At 28.2% G+C, this 25,823-nt stretch overlaps 1 protein-coding gene across 1 annotated transcript in view; it reads right to left on the bottom strand.

The window, feature by feature from the left end:
- Positions 1 to 23,275, bottom strand: part of LOC111612369 (zinc finger protein 91-like) — a 79,747-nt gene extending 56,472 nt beyond the window's left edge. The window contains 9 exon segments of the mRNA XM_023353572.1: positions 3,614 to 3,681; positions 10,146 to 10,418; positions 10,794 to 11,009; positions 11,868 to 12,143; positions 16,480 to 16,752; positions 17,128 to 17,343; positions 18,202 to 18,477; positions 22,252 to 22,476; positions 23,084 to 23,275. Coding sequence (XP_023209340.1) covers positions 3,614 to 3,681; positions 10,146 to 10,418; positions 10,794 to 11,009; positions 11,868 to 12,143; positions 16,480 to 16,752; positions 17,128 to 17,343; positions 18,202 to 18,477; positions 22,252 to 22,476; positions 23,084 to 23,275 — 2,015 coding nt within the window.
- Positions 23,276 to 25,823: the final 2,548 nt, after the last annotated feature.

Below are 25,823 nucleotides of genomic sequence, written 5' to 3' on the forward strand. Positions count from 1 at the left end.
TCGACGTCCCAGGCTTCGTTTTGGCTAGCCCGTCCCTTCAAGACCCGCCCAGGTGCTCCGAGTCATTGGAGATCATCGATGAGAGTTGTGCTGTGCGCCCCGGGGCCATCGCTCTCCGCTTCACTTACGCTGGACGAACCTAAACGACTATCTGGACATTTGGACTTTTATCTTTGGAAAGGATTCGTTTCCCACCTTTGAATAGGCATTACGCCTCGTTATAAGACATTGTAAGAAAATTTATATATTTAATAAACGGGTTAAAAATGGTAAACCTGTCTCAAAGAGTCATTCTGCGCCCACAAGACAGAACGAACCGCTCGGCTGTCGAACACCTCACCCCTAATCGGCTGACCTCACACATCTATATTTTCATTAGACCATCTAAATTCCCCATAAGGTAAATATTAACTCACTGCCCATCCATATAAGTTATTTGCATCTAGATCAGTGTTTCCCAACGTGGGGCCCACGCCCCACAAGGGGGCAATTCGATTGTTAAAGGGGGCAATTTGAAAATGAGTTGTTGACCTTTTTTTTTAGGCATCAGAATTTTTCATCGAGCTATTCGGACTTGAGTAGCTAATATTGGAAAATTAATCGCGGGCCACATAAATTCATTAGACAGGCCGTATGTTGGCCATGCCTGGTATAGCCACTGTATATGTTAGGGGGCATGAAAATTTTAGAAAGGCTTAGGTGGGGCATAGCACAAAAACGGTTGGGAAACACTGATCTAGATATATCAAATAATTAGATTCCTTGTTTTTATCATAATCTTTCATATACCTGTTATTTGCCTTTCCATATCCGTTACAGATTGGGATATACCACTCCTTATTCCTTTTTCTAACATCAAAATCATATCATAATTATAGAGCAAATCTTATCTTACACCTGTCATCTTCAGCATTGCATCCCGAGCAAGACCTGGAGATGTATAGTACCAACAGGATGTAGTTTATAGGTTTTCATGCATACATGTCTAAAATTCTCAAAGATGTAACCTAGTATCAAAACATCTGATTTTACATATAGATCTGAATATTTTCCCATATTTCTAATCTTAAATGCTTCCCATACGTTTTCTGCATGTTCGTAATTTTTATCTGTTATATCAAATTCATTTAATTTACTATAGAACTCTTGTTTTGGAGAAAGTTTATTCATTTCACATTCCCCCCTTCGGATCCATATAGTGATAAGGATATACACGTTTTCTTATTACTAAATCTAATAGGTGTTTAGGAGAAAACTTGGCTGTTTTTCTTAACTGTTTTTTTTTCAAGTGACTGAAGAGTTTATTTAAATTACTTGACATAAATCTAAATGAATCTAACAACCTATGTTTCATATTTCCAATTTTCTTACTAAATGATATATATCTCTCCCCATTGTTTAGTATCAAATCAATTTATTCTAAACGAAAACACCAAAATCTATTCAAATCTTCTGGATAAGTGCATAATATACTTGGATAATTTCAAAGAAAGTTCTGCATTCATTCATTATAAATTAACTAAATACACTATTTTGATATTGATATTCTCTTATGTGATTATGCTTACAGTTATCACAATAATGTTTGGATCTATTGTAAATGAAGAGAATGTTTATAAAATTATATTCCATTTCATTGTAACTCAGTGGGAAATACTGTACGGAGTCGGGTTGTTAACTATACACCATCTTAACGTTTTAAATATAGGCATCACACTACATGAAAACATGTCCTCGTTGCGCGAAAAAATGGAAGATGCCATTGACGATAGAAAGCCATTAGATTTTCAATTTGTAATTCAGAAACATGCTCAGTATTGTGACATTCTGCTAGATATGGACAAAATAATTAGTCCAATGATTTCAGCATATTATCTATTTCAGTAAACAATCACTTTATCAATTTTCTATATTGGTATATACGGTGAAGGATTGAAGATTGTAAAACATGCATTCATATATGGCGGAATCGTTACAAACGTTGTCTTTGCTTTTTCAACTCTTCTGGCAACAGAGATACCAAAATCCGCAAGTTTCTATACTGTTTAACATACTTCTATAATTTTAATGTGTTATTTTGTTTGTGAATCTTAATGATTACTGTGCTGTTTCTTCTTTATCCACGTGTATAATAGAACCAAACAATTATAACCGAAGTAAATACGACACTTCCGCGTATTTCATTAAACATTTTTAAAATTAATCAATGAAACGTGTCAATTAATAACCAATTGGATTTCCTCTTTTTAAACTAACATTATAAACTTTATTTTGTTTAGCATTAACTAATTTTAGAAATGATTTTTCCTTTATTTCATCCCAGGCACTCATAATCGCTATATCTAGTTCATTACATGAAAATATTGATAATGATTTGCATACGCTTTTCTTACTAATATGTTCCACAGGATTTCTATAGGATTCTAGTCTGGGCTTTGATGTATGATTTGAAATAATAGATATGATTATAACAGTAATCAAATAAATATTTCATTGTTTTTTTATGAAATTAAAAAATGATTATGTGACAGACCTTATTTGAGTCGTCAGTACATCTCAAGACTGTAGTTGCCATTTGTACACGGTTACATATTTGTACATCATACTATAATTGGGTTTCTATGTTATTGAATATCTGTGAAACGTGATTCAGTATGAAAAATGAATCTTGAGACAAACATTGATAAAAATCTTTAGCTCGTATTTATTACATTTTCACGAAATTTTCTTTAAAATATTTATTATTGTAAGAATCAACGAATAAATTATTTTTATTTTTAGATGCATCGATTTCGTTTTCAACTCGAACTTCTTTTCTTCCACCAGAAGAATGTCAACGACAAATTAATGGTAATTATCCATTACTCTAACTTGTGAAACTATGAAAACTTTTAAAAGTCGTAATATCTTATTATATACTCTGTTTATGATATAATGATTGGAAAAGTGTTTTTGTATATCAATTACAGATAATCTCCTATAGGAAAAGACTAGGAAAATATCCTCCGGGAATCACTGTAGGCGGAATTTTTACAGTTTCTCGTAAAATCATACCCAAGGTAAATCATCGTGTATTCACTATTATGAAATAAAATTGTTTGTGCAAATTATCACTACGACTTTAAATCTAGTAGTAAAATAAAATTATAAACTTTTTCTTCATCATTCTTTCAGATTATGCAGTCGATGCAATTTTATTTTTCCAGTTTAATAAGCATTAAAACGGGGAAGGATGCTTGCGACGGAATATTGAAGCAATTATCAATATGAGACTGACGACATTACTGGTGTAGATGCAGAAATATACTGCGAAATGCATTCGTTCGATCTTCTTAGTTCTAAACAATTATCAGAAAAATTATAATTTAATTCTGTTTCAACTGGTATAATTAAGTTCGCATAGATAATGATCAGTCGTGAGATTTACTGTTGTTAGACTGAGAGGTAGGTCTTTCTGATAAAAACTTTTAACTAAAAAACTGTGGAAAGTTTTGATGCTGCTAGATTCGTTGGAAACGAGGAGTTTAGTGTAACAGATGACATTCTGGTTTCGTAAGATCTTCCTGCACTTCAAAAAGAGTATTGCACTCGTAAATCAAATTTGGAAACGAACTTTTCATATTTTGTTTCTGTATCATTCCAATCTTCAGTTAGAAGAAATGCTGCAATAATATCTTCTGTCTGAAACAAAATACACGAATTAATTTATTCAAAACATTAATTTTAAAGAAATCTTCAAATACTTTTATGTGTTTTATCCATTGTTCGTTGGTACCCCATTCGCGCATCACCGAAGTCATTTGACATTTAAAACTATAAGTACCCTCACAGCTTTAAACGTAAAGCAATAACGGCAAACCATCTTCTGAAATCAATTATAAGATAAAAGGCGTAAAAATATATAATTTTATGAAATTTTTATCTTACTTCTTTGTTTATTTTACAAACAGAAATGATAAGTTACGTTAGTCATTATATTTCTCGTTCATATTCAATTTCTCTCGAAATAAAATACTGACAAGAGTATGTGAGTTATGGTCCTATTCCTGTCGGAGTGTTTAAAATCTTTACTCAAATAAATATACTTGAGTAAAGATTCAAGATAAAAAGTAAACATGAAAAGACTTGCAATTTCGAATATAATTTAAGAAAAAGAATCAAAAAAGGTTAAATTGTTTTCAGTCTTCTATGACAATTGAACGAGAAAAAAATAAATTAATATAGATAATAACGTGTAATTCTTTTTCTACAGAACGGCACCAAAATTTTGTCTATTAGGTGAAAATATTCTTGAATTTCTTCACTAAAAGGCATTACTTGTTTGACCCATATAAATATAAAAAATCTAATTTTTTATCACTAACATTTTCTTCTTTCAAATTACCTTTATGAATGAACTCTCGCCTCAAGCTTTTATTTAAAAGAGTTTATCTTGACTGAGAATGCACAAAATGACATTTAAAAATTATTATACAAGCTCGAAAAACTGTTCAATTAGATATAGTAATACATCGATTTTCGTCGATAATCCGTCCGAAAACAATCGGCGAAATCCGAAACCGACATAACCGAGGCAATTATTTAAATATAAATCAATGTAAATCTAATTAATTTGTTCGAGACACTCCAAAATACAATATCAAAAACCAATTTCATAGAAAATGAGTATAGTGTTTATAGTAACAACAATAAAAAATAATTATAAAAGACTAATATGATGGCCTGCGAGACAAAATCGCTATCTAACTGTTGTTGATTCATTCAAATTAATAATTGCTGTTCGACATGTTCAATTGTATGCGTGGTATTAGTGTATCACCACATTTTTTAAAATTCTAGCAAAATCGATACCATCTATCAGTTGAAACATATAATACTGTACATTGTAAACGAGAATACTTGGGTTTAAACAGTAGGCTTATTCGAGTTTACTCATGGATACCTTGAAAGTTCAATATCCATTGTTCTTGAATGTGCTTTGTAATTCTTTATACTCGTTGTAAAAATGAAGTAGAAAACTTTTCATTTAACATTCAGAAGTGTTTATGTATATTCTGGAATGTACATTTTCGCTTTGCAAGAAAACATACATTGACATAAAAGTACGAACAAAACTTTCAAATATTATGCAGTTTCTATCAAATAGTTTTCGTTATAAATGAAATTAGATGTATATTTTCCACGACGATTTCACATATATCACGAAGTGTAACTAAGCATCTTCACTAAATATTTAATTTTTCCTTTTGTTATTAAATTTTGAAATATTAATAATCTGATATATTATTAATTTAATATAATTTGGAAATTAGTTGTCCAGAATTAATTAATCAGACGGATGGAAGCTTCTTTCGTGTTCTTTCAGAAAAACTTCGTCTAAAAATTGTTCACAACAGAACGGACATTCCAAATAAGTATCGTCAACGTTTATTTCTGGGAAGAATTCCAGTGGCGACAATGATTCCAATTGAATAATTTCTAAATCGACGTTAAGGTTTTCAAGAAATTCTTCACAGTCTTAACGTAATTAACTTATGGTTTTTTATCGAAGGTGATAACTATTATAAAACAACAAAATTTTCCAGCGCCAAAAGAACAATAATGATATTTACAGTCGCTTATTGATATTATTATTTTAATATTTGTTTGTGTAAATGAACACAGTTGCATCGAGTATTGTTTAAAATATTAATTTAAAATTTTATATTATCCTGTAGAATTATATTCTGTCTGTTTATTTTATAACTTTTATCGCTTTGATAAAAAAAAAGGAAAATGGAAATATAGGAACTTGTGATAATATTTACTTTAGATAAAATTTCATCAGAATGCGTACGTGTGTTGTTCCAAATGGGATTTCTGTGTAAAACTTTCTTTACAGACATTGTAATTGCACTTGAACGGCTTTTCATCCGAGTGCACTTTCATGTGCCTTGTTAAATGACCCTTCTGGGTAAAGCTTTTTTCGCACAAATTGCATTGAAACGGTCTTTCATTCGCTTTCACAAAGAAATGTCTTTCCACATGTCGGGCATGTGGAAAGAAATTTTCTGTCCTTTTAAAAAGAATGCGTTGAATAAATATAAATAATTAGTAAAAAACTTAAATAAAAATTATTCTCGATAATATAAATTATTGTTACATATTATAATATTATGTTAATATTGTATTATTATGTTGTAATATTGTAAGATTATGTTAATATGTACTCTATCATCGATATAAAATTGAAATTGTCAGTTTGTGTTATTTCGTGAATTTCTAATAAAACAGTTTGTATAATACATTTTGAATTTCTCAAATTAAATAAAAGATTACACTTACCATTATGATTTTACTTATTTTGATTCAGTTATCAAATTCAGTCTATTAATTTCAAGACGAAATTATGTTAAAACAGAATACAACAATGCACCGAAATAATGTAATTTCTTGATTGTTATGTTTAGATTATATTAAGTATGTTTAATTGCGTATGTCCTCGAACCTAAAAATAATTGAAAACACAAAACGATACATACATCTTCTGTATTGGAGAAACGCATATGAGGAAACAAATAGAGTAACGCTATTTCTGTTTCTTGCTTAACTTATTTTTAAATTATTATTATTTTAATCAATCTGCACAATAAGCAGTAACAGGAAAAGCACGGTTTGGTAATTGTCAGTCGGAGTGTGCGAGTTTACACGAATAGAAATGCGTACAATTTTTGGGTATTTGGACTGCCAAAATAAGGAGTATATTCAAAATTATATTTTTATTTCTATTGTTATAAATTCTTATTTTTATTTATTTATTTATGATAGTGAGGCCATAAGCGTATTACGTGTAGTTTATTCGGATGAGAAGTCATACAATTACAACTATAATGGCTGTGAATATAGTTATGAACAGAAAGATCAGTTGAAACAATACACGTTTGCAAGACATCAGAAGGAACTTTTATCCAATGTAAATGCACGGAAGTTTCTATATTATTATTTTTAGGCCGTGAACACACATGCGTAGAAATCGCCATAAAATCTTGCATAAAACAGAAAGCGTAAAAATTTTTCTAAAATTTTGGCTGAACAATAACTGAAAAAATGTCCCAATAAAAAAAAATGAAAAAAAATTTCCCAATAAAGAGATGCTGTTTTGTAATGACAAAGTAAACACGTGATTTTTATTCTAATAATGACGACAGTGGCGGCTAGCCCTAGACACTCTCCAAAAAACGAAAATAAATGAAATAGAAGATTGAATTAGTGCGCATGTTAAGAGGAACAAATTATATGGTTTACATTTTTTATGTACATAGATATGTCTGTGTAATTAAAAGTATTTCGGAGATTAATTTCATAGAAAAGTTGTCAATTCGCATCAAAAAATAACTCTTGTGCAAACTATACACTGCAAATAAAAATGGTTTTAAAGCACCTTTATACACGCTTTCTGTAACGACTTAAGCGCACTTTAACTGTTATTAAAACTGTTTAAGAACACTTTTTACTGTCAAAATACAATATTAATTTTACAAGTACACAAAAATTGCTCTTAAACAAAATTTTTGAAATAAATCGTTTAAATTTTGTATATAAGAATTTATAATTGTAATGTAAAATAATAGGTATTTATAGTGTACATCAGTTTAAATTACGTTTGCAAATTTGGAAAACTAGAAAATTATGTTGTGAATGTTCCATTTATCACTTTTGAATGTTAATATGTAAATTAAACTTATTATTACGTTTTTAATGTACAAAATTCTAAAAATAATAAAACTTAAATTTCAGGGTTCGTCGTACACATTGTTAAGAGTAAATATAAAATAGTATACAATACGTTTATTTATCTCTTACGAAACTGTAATAAAAGTGATTCGTACGTAGAAATAAATAATATACAACTTAAATACAATAAAATTGTAAATCTAATCTGATTTATAGGAAATACGATGCCATATTTTTAAAGTCTACAATTCTAAAATATAGAGTAAACTGCATTGCAACATGTTCTGTTACAAAAATTATGTTTGGAATTACATTCTGGAAAATGACGATTTAAAAATTTTAATTTGTTTCACAAAAATATATACAGATTGTATATGAAACTTATAAACAAAATATAAAATGATACAAAAAATTTATCCCTGTTTTGTAAATTCTTGAAAATATTTTAAAGCTTTTTGATTGAGCTTATATCAATAATAATCACGTTTCAGAAATTATTACCATAGTTTTTCTATATTGTATTCGATAATCTACATCCAATAGATAATACAACCTAATAAACAATGATATAATTTATTACAAGTTAAAATTGATTTGTTTTAGTAAAATATTTGTGAAACTGCAACAGATAACTCTTCTCGAATGTAAGTATTTTAAATTAAAATCACTGCATATGACGCCTAATTAAAAAAATTTTGTATTTTTGTGTTAAAATCTACTTTTACCTATTAATACTTTTACATTATGTGTAAAATTTAAATTAACAAATTAATTGAAGTCTGCGCTTTGCTGCGAGATTAGTATTTATATAACGTATTATCTTCACATCATAAAAAAGTACATCCGCGGAATAACTGTCCAAATGGTGCCTGTACTGCACCGTTACACAACACATGTTAAATCCAGGAAATACATGTATATTTATATACATAATACATACGGGTACAAATGTTTTATATATTCGAGACACTGTTCTTTTTTGGAGAGTGAAAAACAATAATATATTTTCGAAATATCAATAAAGACAAATATTGACAATAAAGATGATGAACAATGTAAAGCAGACGACAAAGTCGATAATCCTGAATCGTCGGAAATAGTATTTCGATGTCATTTATGTTTTTTCAGCACTCTCTCGAATGAGAAATTTCTAAAACATAAGCAATATCATATTGAAGACATTCCTACACGTCAACGGTTCTTATTCCATTTTTTCTTTAAAAATAAATTGTATTTTTAGAATTCACGTTTTAATTAAATAGAATTGTTGGTATGGGTTTCTCTTTAAATTTAACGTAGTTTGTAATTAAGTCTTAAATGACAGATGAAGTTCATTTAACGTAACTGGTGTAATTGGTGACTTGTTGATACACTTCGAATCATGTGTTATATTTAGCTGGGATAGTAGCATAATCGCAAGTGTTTTTTAATAAACATTAATCACACCCTTTATTGCAAAAAATTCATGTAGTTTACCGACTTATAACAAAATAATTTCTGCTACTCAAACAATATTGTAGATGACAGAAACATTATTAAATAACTGTAAATCAAATAATCAGCGTTTAATGTTATTTCCCGTTTGTTATATATACTTGTCAGTCCATGTAGATAAATGTAGATAAATATGATAAATCTTAATTAAGGATCTTACTCGATAAAGAAAATCTTGAGGTATTATCAGAAAGTGACTGATTTTATTGAAAAGAAACATCCAGAAAAGGTTCACACTGGCTGCATTACTGATCAGAGTAATGACGTTTGCCTATGTCATTTTAGAAATATTTTAAAAAGTTAGAAATAATTGAAACGCTTAGTAAACAATCAAAAAATTTGAATACCTACAAACAACTTAAAGACTTTATCAAAAGCTTGAATTATGTTTAATTTTGTATGTTAATTGTTTTTTGTGTATGTCTGTTATGGTCTGTTTGTATTTTCATTTTACACTGGAAAAAAGCTAATGGCTTACATGATAAATAAAGTAAAGTAAATAATTAACTTGAAATAGTTTAGATATAAAAGAGACAGAAAGGTGCAATTTTTTAAATTGAATCGAAATTTATTCAATTAAAGCTTATCGACTTTACAAATGTAAAACATTAATTAAGTGTAACGTCGATGTTTGGTCTTTTGGTTTTCTGAAGCAATAAATTGAAAAAATAACTTAATAAGTTTTGTTTTTTTCAAATATTATAAATTTTCTATCATATAATTTTCGCTATAAATTAAATTAAAATGTATACTGTCTACGACGATTTCACATATATCACGAACTGTAACTGAATACTGTATTCAATTTTGCTTTCGTTATTAAATATCAAGACGTAAATAATCTAATATATTATTAATTTAATATATTTGAAAAATTAGTTGTCCAGAATTAATTAATCAAACGGATGGAAGTTTCTTTCGTGTTCTTTTAGGGAAACTTCGTCCAAAAATCGTTGACGACAGAAAGGACATTCCAAATATGTTTCTTCAACGTGTATTTCTGGAAAGAATTTCAGTGGCGACGATAATTCCAACTGAATAGTTTCTAAATTGACGTCAACGTTTTCAAGAAATTGTTCACTTTCTTTTGAAGTGAAAAGATTATCTTGTGATGAAATTTCTTCAAATTCTATTGACTGTGGTATTTGAAAACGTGTTGATGGTTGTTCAAGCGATATTTTTTGCTCTCGTTGAACGTCTTGTGTACATTCCTGAAAGTAAATAACACAAATAGCATTACAGTACAACATTTACTAAAATGTAAATTGAAAAAAATATGTAATAGATAATTATATACTGTATTATATATTTGTAATGCTATAGAATAAAGCGTTAATGGCTGATATTTGACAAAGAATCCAGAATCGTTGTATATTTCTAATACAGGAGTTTTCCTGTTAATTAAAAAAACTTTTCTTGGAGTATCTAATAAAACAAATACACATGTGTACAATATATGCGATAAATGAACATTGATACAATGCGTGCTCGTTAAATAAGTGAAGTTATTATCATAATTTTTTTCATTTTAATAGTCGATTGTGTGTTGAATATTTAGTCATTAATTAACCTATTTATACACTTACTTCGGTGCAATATGGAGTTTTCTCTTTTAGATGGATGCTTCTGATGTGTCTGTTTAGACTACTTTTGGTATTGAAAGTGGCATTGCAAAAATTACAGGAAAATGGCCGCTCTCCGGTGTGAGTTCTCATGTGAGTGTTTAAAGCAGCGGGAGACTGACAAACTTTTTTGCAGATTTTACAAATACGACTCATTATCTTCGGATCGTTCGGTGGAATCTAATTATTTTAAAAATTTTAATTTAATTGTTAACAGTATATAAAAACATAAAAAGTAGCTTTCTAAAGGCAAGAAGTTTATCACAATTATTCGTAAAATAGTTTTCAAATGATTTCCACATTATATTTCATTGTGGTGATGTTGGAGTTATAAGATCTTATTATTGACACTAACAATTACGCACATTGAACAACTGTGTTTAAAAAAAATTTTCGATTGTAATCTGAATTCAATCTTAAAAAAATAATAACATAATACGGTGAAAAATAAAAAAAGTTTTTCTGGTGTTTTTACTTTATAAAATGCAAGTAATAAATTAGAAAATAACAACACGAAGAGGTATGTTGTTTTTATCAATAAAAATATCAATTATAAGATTAATAAGTGTGAAGAATGATTCGCTTAATAATTTAACATTGTTGTAATTAAAATGTTATATACTTCACATTTATCGTAGGATATTAATTACACTGATGAATTCTTTATGAATAACGTCTTTCCGACTTTATAAATGTTTATGAGTAATTAATTGGAAAAGGTTAAATACAAAGAACGGGTTTTCTTAAAAAATACAAAGAAACATAACCAATGTAAAATATTTGAATGATCGTCGAAACCAATAAAAAAACAACGAAAATTTTCAGGCCAAAAAAACAATAATGATGTTTACAGTTGCTTATTATTATCATTATTATTTTAATATTTGTTCACGTGAATTAACACAGTTGCATCGAGTATTGTTTAAAATATTATCATATATACTTATATTGTGTCTGTTTATTTTATAACTTTTATCGCTTTGATAATTGAAAAATAAAAACGAAAATGAAAATATAGGAACTTGTGGTAATATTTACTTCAGATAAAATTTCATCAGAATGCAATGCGTACGTGTGTTGTTCCAACTCGGATTTACTTTTGAAGCGTTTCTTACAGTCATAGTAATTGCACTTGAACGGCTTTTTATTTGAATGCACTTTCAAATGACGAATCAAATTGCTGTTATCCGAAAAGCTTTTTCCGCACGAATTGCATTTATACGGCTTTTCACTCGTGTGAATTCGCATGTGTGTTTGCAAACTATATTTACGTCGAAATTCCTTTCCGCATATCGGGCATTGCTGCTTTCTGTCCTATTAAAACAATTCGTTGAATAAATATAAATAATTAGTAAAAAACTTAGATTAAAATTATTCACAATATTATATATTGTTGTTATATATTATAATAATATGATAAAAACATTAATAATATGTACTGTATCTTCGATATAAAATTGATAGTTTATGTTATTTCGTGAATTTTGAATAAAACAGTTTGGAAAATTCATAATGTATTATACAAATTAAATGAAAGATTTTACTTACCATCTTGACTTTACTTATTTTGATGCAATTATCGAATTCAGTTTTCTAATTTTAAGATGAAATTTCGTTAAAACCGAAAACAACAATGCACCAAAATAATGTAATTTTTTGATTGTTATGTTCTGATTATATTAAGCATGTTTAATTGCGTATGTCCCCGAACATAAAAATAATTGAAAACACAAAACGATACATACATCTTCTATATTGTGAGGAAACAAATAGAGTAACGTTATTTCTGTTTCTTGTTCAATTTATTTTTGAGTTATTATCATTTTACTCAATCTGCACAATAAACAGTAACAATAAAAGCAAGGTTTGGTAATATTCAATACGAGTATGTGAGTTTACAGAAATGGGAATGCCTGCAATTTTTGGGTATTTGGACTGCCGAAATAAGGAATATATTCAAAATTATATTTTTACTTCTATTGTGATAAATTATTATTTTTATTTATTTATTTATTTATTTATGACACTGAGGCCATAAACGTACTACAATTAGTTCATTGAAAGGAGTAGAATTATAATGGCTGTGAATTTAGTTATGAACAGAAAGATCAGTTGAAACAATACACGTTTGCAAGGCATCAGAAAGAACTTTTATCCAACATAAATGTTACGAGAAGTTTCTATATTTTCATTGTTAGTACGTGAAAACACATGCGTAGAAATGGGCGTAAAATGGAGTATAATACAGAAAGCGTAAAAATTTTTATAAAATTTTGGCTGTACAATAACTTAGAAAAGAGTGGCGCATTGTCCCTACTTTTTACCTGCGTAAAATTCCCTAATAAAGAAATTTCTTTTTTGTGACGTCAAAGTAAACAAGTGGTAAACAAAATTATATATACATTGTATATGAAGCTTATAAACAAAATATAAAATGATACAAAAAATTTATCTCCGTTTTGTAAATTCTTCAAAATATTTTAAAGCTTTTTGATTGAGCTTATATCAATAATAATCACGTTTCAGAAATTATTACCATAGTTTTTCTATATTGTATTCGATAATCTACATTCAATAGATAATACAACCTAATAAACAATGATATAATATATTATAACTTATAATTGATTTGTTTTAGTAAAATATTTGTGAAATTGCAACAGATAACTCTTCTCGAATGTAAGTATTTTAAATTAAAATCACTGCGTATGACGCCTAATTAAAAAAATTTTGTATTTTTGTGTTAAAATCTACTTTTACCTATTAATACTTTTACATTATGTGTAAAATTTAAATTAACAAATTAATTGAAGTCTGCGCTTTGCTGCGAGATTAGTATTTATATATCATATTATCTTCACATCATAAACAAGTAGATCTAGGAATAACTGTCCAAATGGTGCCTGTAGTGCACTGTTTCACAACGCATGTTAAATCCAGGAAATACGTGTATATTTATATACATAAAACATACGGGTACATATGTTTTATATATTCGAGACAGTGTTCTTATCGGTGAATGAAAAACAATAATTTATTTTCGAAATATGGTCTGCACCAATAAATACAAATATTAACAACAAAGATGATGAACAATGTAAAGCAGACGACAAAGTCGATAATCCTGAATCGTCGGTAATACTATTTCGATGTCATTTATGTTATTTCAGCACTCGCTCGAATGAGAAATTTCTAAAACATAAGCAATATCATATTGAAGACATTCCTACACGTCAACGGTTCTTACTCCATTTTTTTTAAAAATAAATTGTATTTTTAGAATTCACGTTTTAATTAAATAGAATTGTTGGTATGGGTTTCTCTTTAAATTTAACGTCGTTTGTAATTAAGTCTTAAATGACAGATGAAGTTCATGTAACTTAATTGGTGTAATTGGTGACTTGTTGATACACTTCGAATCATGTGTTATATTTAGCTGCGACAGTAGCATAATCGCAAGTGTTTTTTTAATAAACATTAATCAGACTCTTCATTGCAAAAAATTCATGTAGTTTACCGACTTATATAATTTCTGCTTCTCAAACAATATTGTAGATGACAGAAACATTAATAAATAACTGTATATCAAATAATCAGCGTTTAATGTTATTTCCCGTTTGTTATATATACTTGTCAGTCCATGTAGATAAATATGATAAATTGTACTTAATTAATTAATCAAAGTTACCGAACATTATGAACAATAGCCACACCAGGAAAACAAAAAAAGAAAAAAAATACATGGAAAAATGAAAGTCATAAGTCATTTAAGTCATTTTATTCGACTTTACGTCTGTCGGCCACAATTATTGAAGTCGTAATATTACCAGAAAAGTGTTAGAAGCACATGAAATCATATTAAAATACATACATTTAGAGTAAATGTAAATATAATCATAATTCGTAGAGTACGAAATATGAAAACATCTGTGAATCTGTGTTGTCGTCTCATTTAGCGGTCTTTAATAGCTCAATATTGGCATTTTCCACGGTATTTCCAATCTCTACTGTTTGGCGTTGTTGTCAGCGCCACTCGATATCGCTAAATATAAATTAGTTTATCTTTTACTATCGCAAAATAATTTTAATAACTGTATGTGTTATTTAATCTTATAAAATCATCTTATTTTATAAAGTCTTAGACCAAACGACATTCCCAAATAGAGAGTCCGCGATGTACTGTAAACATCGCCAAATTGTAAACATGTATATTTACAAGTATGTACGTACCGTATATGTATTTGTAAATTTAGATTACGTATTACTAAATTAAAAACTAAAATTTATTCCTTTGTAAGCTTAATTAAAATAGATTCTTATTAACCACTAGCTGTTACCCGCGACTTCGCCTGCGGTTGTTTCGCAAACAAAACCCATTTACATTCAGTATTTCAACAACCATAGTAATCGTTATATAACATCTAATGCTGAGAATGATAACAATTGCAGAGAATCAAACGAACTATTTTCAATTTCATCAATTTTCCGAAACGTTTATGAACCAATATGAAATAACAAATTCGAATTCAAAATGGTTCGAACATTTGGTTAAAAATCGAAATATATAAAAATATTTATAACAATGTTTGAAATGTTATCAATTAAATACATTTAAATACTCAATGAAGACTAAACGTTGCTGAAAACAAACAATTGCATTTAAAATAGTACAGCAGAAGTCTTTCTTCCGAATAATCTCTTTTTTCTTCTTCGTGGAAATATCTTACTCAATAAAGGAAATCTTGAGGTACTATCAGAAAGTGACTGATTTTATTGAAAAGAAACATCCAGTAAAAGTTCACACAGGCTGCATTGCTGCTCGGAGTAATGACGTTTCCCTAAGTCATTTTAGAAATATTTTAAAAAGTTAAAAATAATTGAAACGCTTTAGTAAACAATCAAAAAATTGAATATCTACAAGCAACTTAAAGACTATCAAAAGCTTGAATTATGTTTAATTTTGTGTATAATTGTTTTTTCTTTATGTCTGTTATGGTCTGTTTGTATTTTCTTTTTACACTGGAAAAAAGCTAATGGCTTACATGATAAATAAAGTAAAGTAAATAATTAACTTGAAATACTTTAGATATAAAAGAGACAGAAAGGTGCAATTTTTTAAATTGAATTGAAATTTATTCAATTAAAGCTTATCGAACAAATGTAAAACATAAATTAAGTGTAACGTCGATGTTTGAATCTTTTGGTTTCCTGAAGCAATAAATGTGAAAAAATCACTTAACAAGTTTTGTTTCTTTCAAATATTATAAATTTTCTATCATATAATTTTCGCTATAAATTAATTCAAATGTATACTATCTACGACGATTTCACATATATCGCGAACTGTAACTGAATACTGTATTCAATTTTGCTTTCATTATTAAATATCAAAACGTAAATAATCAAATATATTATAAATTTTCTATCATATAATTTTCGCTATTAAATTAATTCAAATGTATACTGTCTACGACGATTTCACATATATCACGAACTGTAACTGAATACTGTATTCAATTTTGCTTTCGTTATTAAATATCAAGACGTAAATAATCTAATATATTATTAATTTAATATATTTGAAAAATTAGTTGTCCAGAATTAATTAATCAAACGGATGGAAGTTTCTTTCGTGTTCTTTTAGGGAAACTTCGTCCAAAAATCGTTGACGACAGAAAGGACATTCCAAATATGTTTCTTCAACGTGTATTTCTGGAAAGAATTTCAGTGGCGACGATAATTCCAACTGAATAGTTTCTAAATTGACGTCAACGTTTTCAAGAAATTGTTCACTTTCTTTTGAAGTGAAAAGATTATCTTGTGATGAAATTTCTTCAAATTCTATTGACTGTGGTATTTGAAAACGTGTTGATGGTTGTTCAAGCGATATTTTTTGCTCTCGTTGAACGTCTTGTGTACATTCCTGAAAGTAAATAACACAAATAGCATTACAGTACAACATTTACTAAAATGTAAATTGAAAAAAATATGTAATAGATAATTATATACTGTATTATATATTTGTAATGCTATAGAATAAAGCGTTAATGGCTGATATTTGACAAAGAATCCAGAATCGTTGTATATTTCTAATACAGGAGTTTTCCTGTTAATTAAAAAAACTTTTCTTGGAGTATCTAATAAAACAAATACACATGTGTACAATATATGCGATAAATGAACATTGATACAATGCGTGCTCGTTAAATAAGTGAAGTTATTATCATAATTTTTTTCATTTTAATAGTCGATTGTGTGTTGAATATTTAGTCATTAATTAACCTATTTATACACTTACTTCGGTGCAATATGGAGTTTTCTCTTTTAGATGGATGCTTCTGATGTGTCTGTTTAGACTACTTTTGGTATTGAAAGTGGCATTGCAAAAATTACAGGAAAATGGCCGCTCTCCGGTGTGAGTTCTCATGTGAGTGTTTAAAGCAGCGGGAGACTGACAAACTTTTTTGCAGATTTTACAAATACGACTCATTATCTTCGGATCGTTCGGTGGAATCTAATTATTTTAAAAATTTTAATTTAATTGTTAACAGTATATAAAAACATAAAAAGTAGCTTTCTAAAGGCAAGAAGTTTATCACAATTATTCGTAAAATAGTTTTCAAATGATTTCCACATTATATTTCATTGTGGTGATGTTGGAGTTATAAGATCTTATTATTGACACTAACAATTACGCACATTGAACAACTGTGTTTAAAAAAAATTTTCGATTGTAATCTGAATTCAATCTTAAAAAAATAATAACATAATACGGTGAAAAATAAAAAAAGTTTTTCTGGTGTTTTTACTTTATAAAATGCAAGTAATAAATTAGAAAATAACAACACGAAGAGGTATGTTGTTTTTATCAATAAAAATATCAATTATAAGATTAATAAGTGTGAAGAATGATTCGCTTAATAATTTAACATTGTTGTAATTAAAATGTTATATACTTCACATTTATCGTAGGATATTAATTACACTGATGAATTCTTTATGAATAACGTCTTTCCGACTTTATAAATGTTTATGAGTAATTAATTGGAAAAGGTTAAATACAAAGAACGGGTTTTCTTAAAAAATACAAAGAAACATAACCAATGTAAAATATTTGAATGATCGTCGAAACCAATAAAAAAACAACGAAAATTTTCAGGCCAAAAAAACAATAATGATGTTTACAGTTGCTTATTATTATCATTATTATTTTAATATTTGTTCACGTGAATTAACACAGTTGCATCGAGTATTGTTTAAAATATTATCATATATACTTATATTGTGTCTGTTTATTTTATAACTTTTATCGCTTTGATAATTGAAAAATAAAAACGAAAATGAAAATATAGGAACTTGTGGTAATATTTACTTCAGATAAAATTTCATCAGAATGCAATGCGTACGTGTGTTGTTCCAACTCGGATTTACTTTTGAAGCGTTTCTTACAGTCATAGTAATTGCACTTGAACGGCTTTTTATTTGAATGCACTTTCAAATGACGAATCAAATTGCTGTTATCCGAAAAGCTTTTTCCGCACGAATTGCATTTATACGGCTTTTCACTCGTGTGAATTCGCATGTGTGTTTGCAAACTATATTTACGTCGAAATTCCTTTCCGCATATCGGGCATTGCTGCTTTCTGTCCTATTAAAACAATTCGTTGAATAAATATAAATAATTAGTAAAAAACTTAGATTAAAATTATTCACAATATTATATATTGTTGTTATATATTATAATAATATGATAAAAACATTAATAATATGTACTGTATCTTCGATATAAAATTGATAGTTTATGTTATTTCGTGAATTTTGAATAAAACAGTTTGGAAAATTCATAATGTATTATACAAATTAAATAAAAGATTTCACTTACCATCTTGACTTTACTTATTTTGATGCAATTATCGAATTCAGTTTTCTAATTTTAAGACGATATTTCGTTAAAACCGAAAACAACAATGCACCAAAATAATGTAATTTTTTGATTGTTATGTTTCGACTATATTAAGCGAATGATTATATAATGGCGCATGTCACTGAACCTAAAAATAATTGAAAACACAAAACGATATCTTTTGTATTGAAGAAACGATGTGAGGAAACAAATAGAGTCACGCTATTTCTGTTTATTGTTCAATTTATTTTTGAGTTATTATCATTTTACTCAATCTGCACAATAAACAGTAACAGTAAAAGCACGGTTTGGTAATATGCAATACGAGTATGTGAGTTTACAGGAATGAAAATGCCTGCAATTTTTGGGTATTTGGACTGCCGAAATAAGGAATATATTCAAAATTATATTTTTACTTCTATTGTTATAAATTATTATTTTTATTTATTTCTTTATTTATGACACTGAGGCCATAAACGTACTACAAGTAGTTCATTGAAAGGAGTAGAATTATAATGGCTGTGAATTTAGTTATGAACAGAAAGATCAGTTGAAACAATACACGTTTGCAAGGCATCAGAAAAAACTTTTATCCAACGTAAATGTTACGAGAAGTTTCTATATTTTTATTGTTAGTACGTGAAAACACATGCGTAGAAATCGGCCTAAAATGGAGTATAATACAGAAAGCGTAAAAATTTTTATAAAATTTTGGCTGTACAATAACTTAGAAAAAGAGTGGCGCATTGCCCCTACTTATTACCCGCGTAAAATTCCCCAATAAAGAGATTTTTTTTTTGTGAGGTCAAAGTAAACAAGTGGTTTTCATTCTAATACTGGCGACAATGGCGGTTAGCACTACAATTGTGACAGTCTCCAAAAACCGAAAAATAAATGAAATAGAAGAGTCCATTAAATCCGTTCGAGCACATTAGTGTCTTTTTGACAAAAATGTGATAAGTATAAAACAATTGTATTTAAAAAAAGTTTATGGACGGCCATAGGTGCTAAATTTCAAATAACAGGTAGGTGTAGTTGAAGCGATATATAGTATTCAGATCACATGTTACTTTCAATTCGGAAAACAAGTCTATTAATTTAATTTTTTTGAATTATAGCAGAGTCAGCAAAGAAAGAATGAAGGATTTAAAGGGATAGATATATAAAAAAAATACAAAAAAATTAGCACTGTTAATGGCAGCAGTTTTTCCTATTCGGCCAGAAGTTTACGTATGTGTAATCTGGCATAAAAGCGTAAAGCAGAAACTGAACCTGAAACTTTCTGATTCACTTGTTTGCCACACATTTTCATTTTTACACACGTGGGTCCTTGGCCTTATATTTCGATACTTAAGGTGATGAAGTTTAGAAAATTAACATATGAAATATTTCTATTATATCCGATATCATTATATTAAGTAATATAGAAGATGTAGTTAGTTTTAAAAATGATAACCAACGAATCTGTACTAATTTACAGAAACCAAGCGTAAAATAATTAAATTGATGAGTAATTTTAATTAATGTTGTCATTTTATAAGATTCAGTAAACACTTCGCTTTTTTCCGGTTTAGAACTTTATTAGAAATTGTGAATTGATTAAGATTTCTTTCATTTTTCGAGAGTTTCAAGAAATAAGTTAAAATCCTTTATAAAATCGGAATTACTACTCATAATAAACACATTGGTGTAATTAATACTGTAAATAATACTAAACACTAGTTACAAAGAGTTTAAACTTTTAGAATAAACTTTCTTTCCAATTTTTATTTTTATAGTTAATATTTCTATTTAGAAACAAAACATATATCTTTCACGTGTTTTTACTTTCTAATTAATATTTCCAATATACAAAGTAAATACACCAGAAACAGGTGTTTTATCGCTAATTGTTATAAGGAGATTAAAATTATGGTATACGTTATTGTCATTTTACAATTAATTTTGCTTGGTTTCAAATACACTTTTAATAATTGTTGTACGACTATGTTTAATTGTATATATCAATAATAGTATGTTGAAGAATCTTGTCAGTGGCGTTTCTATAAAATAGTTTATATAAATACTTAAACGAAACCTCTATATAAAATANTAAAATACTTGGATCTGTATAATGAGAGATAAATGTTCAATAACTTGTCAATAAATGCCATTTGGCGGAGCAGGGACAATCTAGAGTTGTGTGTATGAGGGAGTTGAAAGTGCTTTTGCATCAATAATAGTTTCATCGAAGGAAGAATCCGATCGAAGATTCTTATAAAATATTTTGCAGTTTTGTAAAAGATCAAGTGCAAAAGCTAAATCAAAATCTTTTGTTTGCATCAACTCGCTTTATCGGATTAATGGAATTTAGTATTTTATGCCAAATAACTAATGAACACAAAAAGTTAAATCGTTTAATACATTTTATTAAACCCGAGGGCCTCGTCTCTTATTAAATTATCGATTTCATAATTTTCGTAAATGCTTAGCAGGGCGTTGTATACGTCTCCCAAATGAAATCTCAAAGGCTTTAAGGTCTCTATCTCACTCTCCTATCTAGTGTCACTAAACGGTTTCAAAGTTAAACCTTGAACATGGTATATGATAACACCATTAAACAATTATACCATACTATAAAAAGTATCATACAATCAATAATTTTTTACAGAAAAAATTAAAATCTTATGATGAAACCATTACAAAATTATACGATACTATAAAACCATTATACAATAATTTCATGTAATTATACGATGAAAAACATTTTAATAAAATTTGGTATACTCCTCCAAATGCTGTCCTATAGCGTCGAATGCTTGTTTATAACGCCTATCTACCAAATAATATGTAATTGAAACGCTGTAAATGAATAATACACAAATTTCAAAACCTACAACCAACTTAAAGACTCTATAAAAACCTTGAATTATGTTTAATTTTGTATGTTAATTGTTTTTTCTGTATGTTTGTTATGATATGTTTGTATTTTCTTTTTACACTGGAAAAAAGCTAATGGCTTACATCATAAATAAAGTAAAGTAAACAATTAACTTGAAACAGTATAGATATTAAAGGGACAGAAACGTGCATTTTTTAAAATTTAATTGAAATTTATTCAATTAAAGCTTATCGACATTAAAAATGTAAAATATAAATTAAGTGTTTCTTCGATGTTTACATCTTTTGTTTTCATGAAGCAATAAATGTGAAAAATAACTTAATAAATTTGTTTCTTTTAAATATTATAAAGTTTCAATCAAATAATTTTCGCTATAAATTAAATTAGATGAATACTTTTTACGACAATTTGACATATATCCCGAACTGTAACTGAGCTTCTTGTCCTGAATATTTAATTTTGTCTCCGTTATTAAATTTTGAAATATTAATAATCCGATATCTTATTAATTTAATATATTTTGAAAGATAGTTGTCCAGAATTATTTAATCAGACGGATGGGAGTTTCTTTCGTGTTCTTTAAGAGAAACGTCGTCGAAAAATTGTTCACGACAGAATGGACATTTCAAATAACACACTTCAACGTCCATATCTGGGGAAAATGTCATTTGTGAAAAACCTTCCTGTTGCAGAATTCCAAAATTGACGTTAAGAGTTTCGAGGAATTCTTCACAGTCTTGTAAAGTAAAAAGATTCTCATCGAAAGAAATTTCTTGAAATTCTGTTGACTCAGGTATAAGAAAACTTGTTGATGGTCGTTCAAACGATTCTTTCTGCTCTCGTTGAACATCTTGTGCACATTTCTGAAAGTNTTATTTTCTGTTCTGAGATATTAAACAATATCTCAGAATGGGTAAAGTTTAAGAAACGAAATGTGGCACTGTAGCTTGCGTATAAAGAGGCATTAATACTATTAAATTTTGATTCTTAATTAAAGGTCGACAGGGTGAAGACCTAAAAGTGGTCGTGTGTCATATCTCTTAATGAATATTTTACACGTTATTAGTGTTCAAAATTAAAAAATATATATAATAAAACTTGTCTCTCCCCTCAAAGTAAGCTTTTTTGCCACTTTTCAATAGTACAGTAAAACCGGTTAAAATCTCGCCTAAGATGTTAGAATGTATATGGGGACATGATTTAGTTCAACCGCTTTGACACTTAATGATGGTTTAATTCCTGTGTTAAACCATCTGACTCCGATTCTGATCACTCTTATCACAGAAATTATTAGGCTTCAAACAAGGTGAACAAAATTATGCCGCCCAAACACAGTCTAACATCCACACATAGGAAAAAAAACCTCGAAACTTTTGCATATCTCGAAATTTCAAGGTTAAAAGTTAAAGTTAAAAGTTAAGGTCCTGGTTAAAAGCTTAGTAATTCACATATTTATACACTTCATCTTACTTCGCAGCAAGATGAATTTTCCTTTTTAGGATGGATGTTTCTGATGTGTCTGTTTAAATTACTTTTTGTAGTGAAAGTGCCATTGCAAAAATTACACGAAAATGGCCGCTCTCCAGTGTGAGTTCTCAAGTGATCCCTTAAAGCAGCGGGAGACGGGCAAACTTTTAGGCAGAAATTACATTTACGGCTCATTATCCTCGGGTCGTTTGATGGAATCTAATTATTGAATAAACTTTTTGTTAATTGTTAACAATATATAAAACATAAAACGTAACTTTTTAAACGCAAGAAGTTCATCACAAGTTTATATAAAACAGTTTGCAAATAATTTCCACATTATATTTCGTTGTGATGATGTTGGAGTTAATAGTAAACGATTTTGTTCAAGTTTTATTAAAATATGTGTATAAGAAAATTATTTTATAAAAATAGAGCTAACGAGGTGCTGCAGAGTAATTTGCTTACATGTTCTTATTGACACTAGCAATTACGCACATTCAAATTGTTTTTAGACATTTTTCTAGAATGTAATCTGAATTTAATCTTAAAATGTTACTGTAATAACATAATTTTTAATTTTAACACTGATTTAATAACACGGTGAAGAATAAAAAAAGCTTTTCTGATGTTTTTACCTTATAAAATGCAAATAATAAATTAGATAATAACAATACGAAGATGTATCTTGTTTTTATTAATAGAAATATCAATTATATGAGTAATAATTGTGTGGAATGATTCGCTCAATAATTTAACATTGTTGTAATTTAAATTTTATATTATTTACATTTATCATAGGTTATTAGTTACACTGACGAATTTATTATGGATAAGGTTTATCCCATTTTATAAATGTTTATAAGTGATTAATTGGCAAAGGTTAAATACAGAGAACGGGTTACAAAGAAACGTAATTATTTTAAAATTTTTGAACGAACCAATAAAAAACTACGAAAATTTTCCAGCGCAAAAAGAACAATAATAATATTTACAGTTGTTTATTACTATTATTATTTAAATATTGGTTTGTGTAAATTCACACAGTTGATCGAGTATTGTTTGAAATATTAATTGAATGTATTATATTATCCTGCACAATTATATTGTGTCTGTTTATTTTATAACTTTTATCGCTTTAATAATTGAAAAATAAAAACGAAATTAAAAATATAGAAACTCGTGAAAATATTTTCTTTAGATAAAATCTCATCAGGTGAAGTGCGTACATGTGTTGTTTCAAGTCTTTTTTTCGTTTAAAACTATTTTTACAGCTATTGTAATTGCATTTGAATGGCTTTTCATCCGAATGTGCAATCACATGCTTTGTCAAATTGCTCTTATCCGAAAAACTCTTTTGGCACAAATTGCATTTAAACAGCTTTTCGCCCGTATGAGTTCGAATGTGTGTTTCCAATTCGCCTTTACGAAGACACTTCTTGCCGCATGTCGGGCATTGATGTTTTCGTTCCTTTTAAAATAATTCGTTTAATAACAATAAATAATCTGTGTAAAAGTTAAATTAAAATTATTCACGATAATATAAATCACTGTTATATATTACATTGATGTTTTCGGTCCTTTTAAAATAATTCGTTTAATAACAATAAATAATCTGTGTAAAAGTTAAATTAAAATTATTCACGATAATATAAATCACTGTTATATATTACAATATTATACTAATATTTTTATATATGCTCTATCTTCAATATAAAATTAAACTATAAAGTTTATGTCATTTTGTGAGTTTTTAATTAAACATTTTCGAAAATTAAAAATGTATTAATATAAATGTAATGAAAGATTTCACTTATCATGAGTTTAGTTATTTTAATTTATTAATTATATTCAGTTTATTAATTTCAAGGCAAAATTTTGTTAAAACGAAAAACAACAATTCACCGAAATAATGGTATTTTTGATTGTTATGTTTTGATAATATTAAGCATGCTTAATTGCGCATGTCTCTGAACCTAAAAATAATTCGAAAACAGAACGATGTAATAGCTTCTGTATTGGAGAATCGCATGTGAGGAAACTAATAGTGTAACGCTATATTTTCTATTTTTTTAACTTATTTTTGAATTGTTGTTATTTTATTTTTTCTCCTCTATACTCAGGAGTAGTAAAAGCGCAGTTTCATAATCTATATCTATATATATATATATATAAACATAGACATGTATGTCCCTATATTTCACTTTTCCACAAAAACTACACATCGCACGTGAATGGTGTTTGTATGTAGTGGTAGCCCCAAGTCTCCATTCGTGCATAGGGGTGGTGCGTCTCGATAGCTATAAGGGTGCGGGAGATATGGGCTTAAAAGTGGTTGAAAGTAGCTTTCTATTTCGAAGGTTTTGTTCGAATTTGTTCGAATTTAATTCGAATAATGTTCGAATTTGTTCGAAAAAATTCGAACAATATTCGAATTAAATTCAAATATAAAATTCGAATATTGGTTCGATTATAGAACGATCGTAAACGTTCCGGAAACGTTGAAAATAGTTCTTTTGACTGGACGTGAATAGGAGACGTTTAGAATTAGAATCGGGACCAGGAAGTGTTAATGTAAAGCGGCATGCAAGATTTACAGGCGGTTTTTTTGCGCTTTTGCGGGAAATCGAACATATTTTTATGCTCATGTAAAAATTCTCTGGAAACGTCTGGAAACGGGAGACCTAATTTTTGCATTTTGTGAAAACGGGTAAGATTGGCTATAATGTAATTATCTTAATCT

Source organism: Centruroides sculpturatus, unplaced genomic scaffold (assembly GCF_000671375.1).
Source record: "Centruroides sculpturatus isolate CEXI.00-Female unplaced genomic scaffold, Cexi_2.0 scaffold1675, whole genome shotgun sequence".
In the NCBI taxonomy this organism is placed as follows: domain Eukaryota; kingdom Metazoa; phylum Arthropoda; class Arachnida; order Scorpiones; family Buthidae; genus Centruroides; species Centruroides sculpturatus.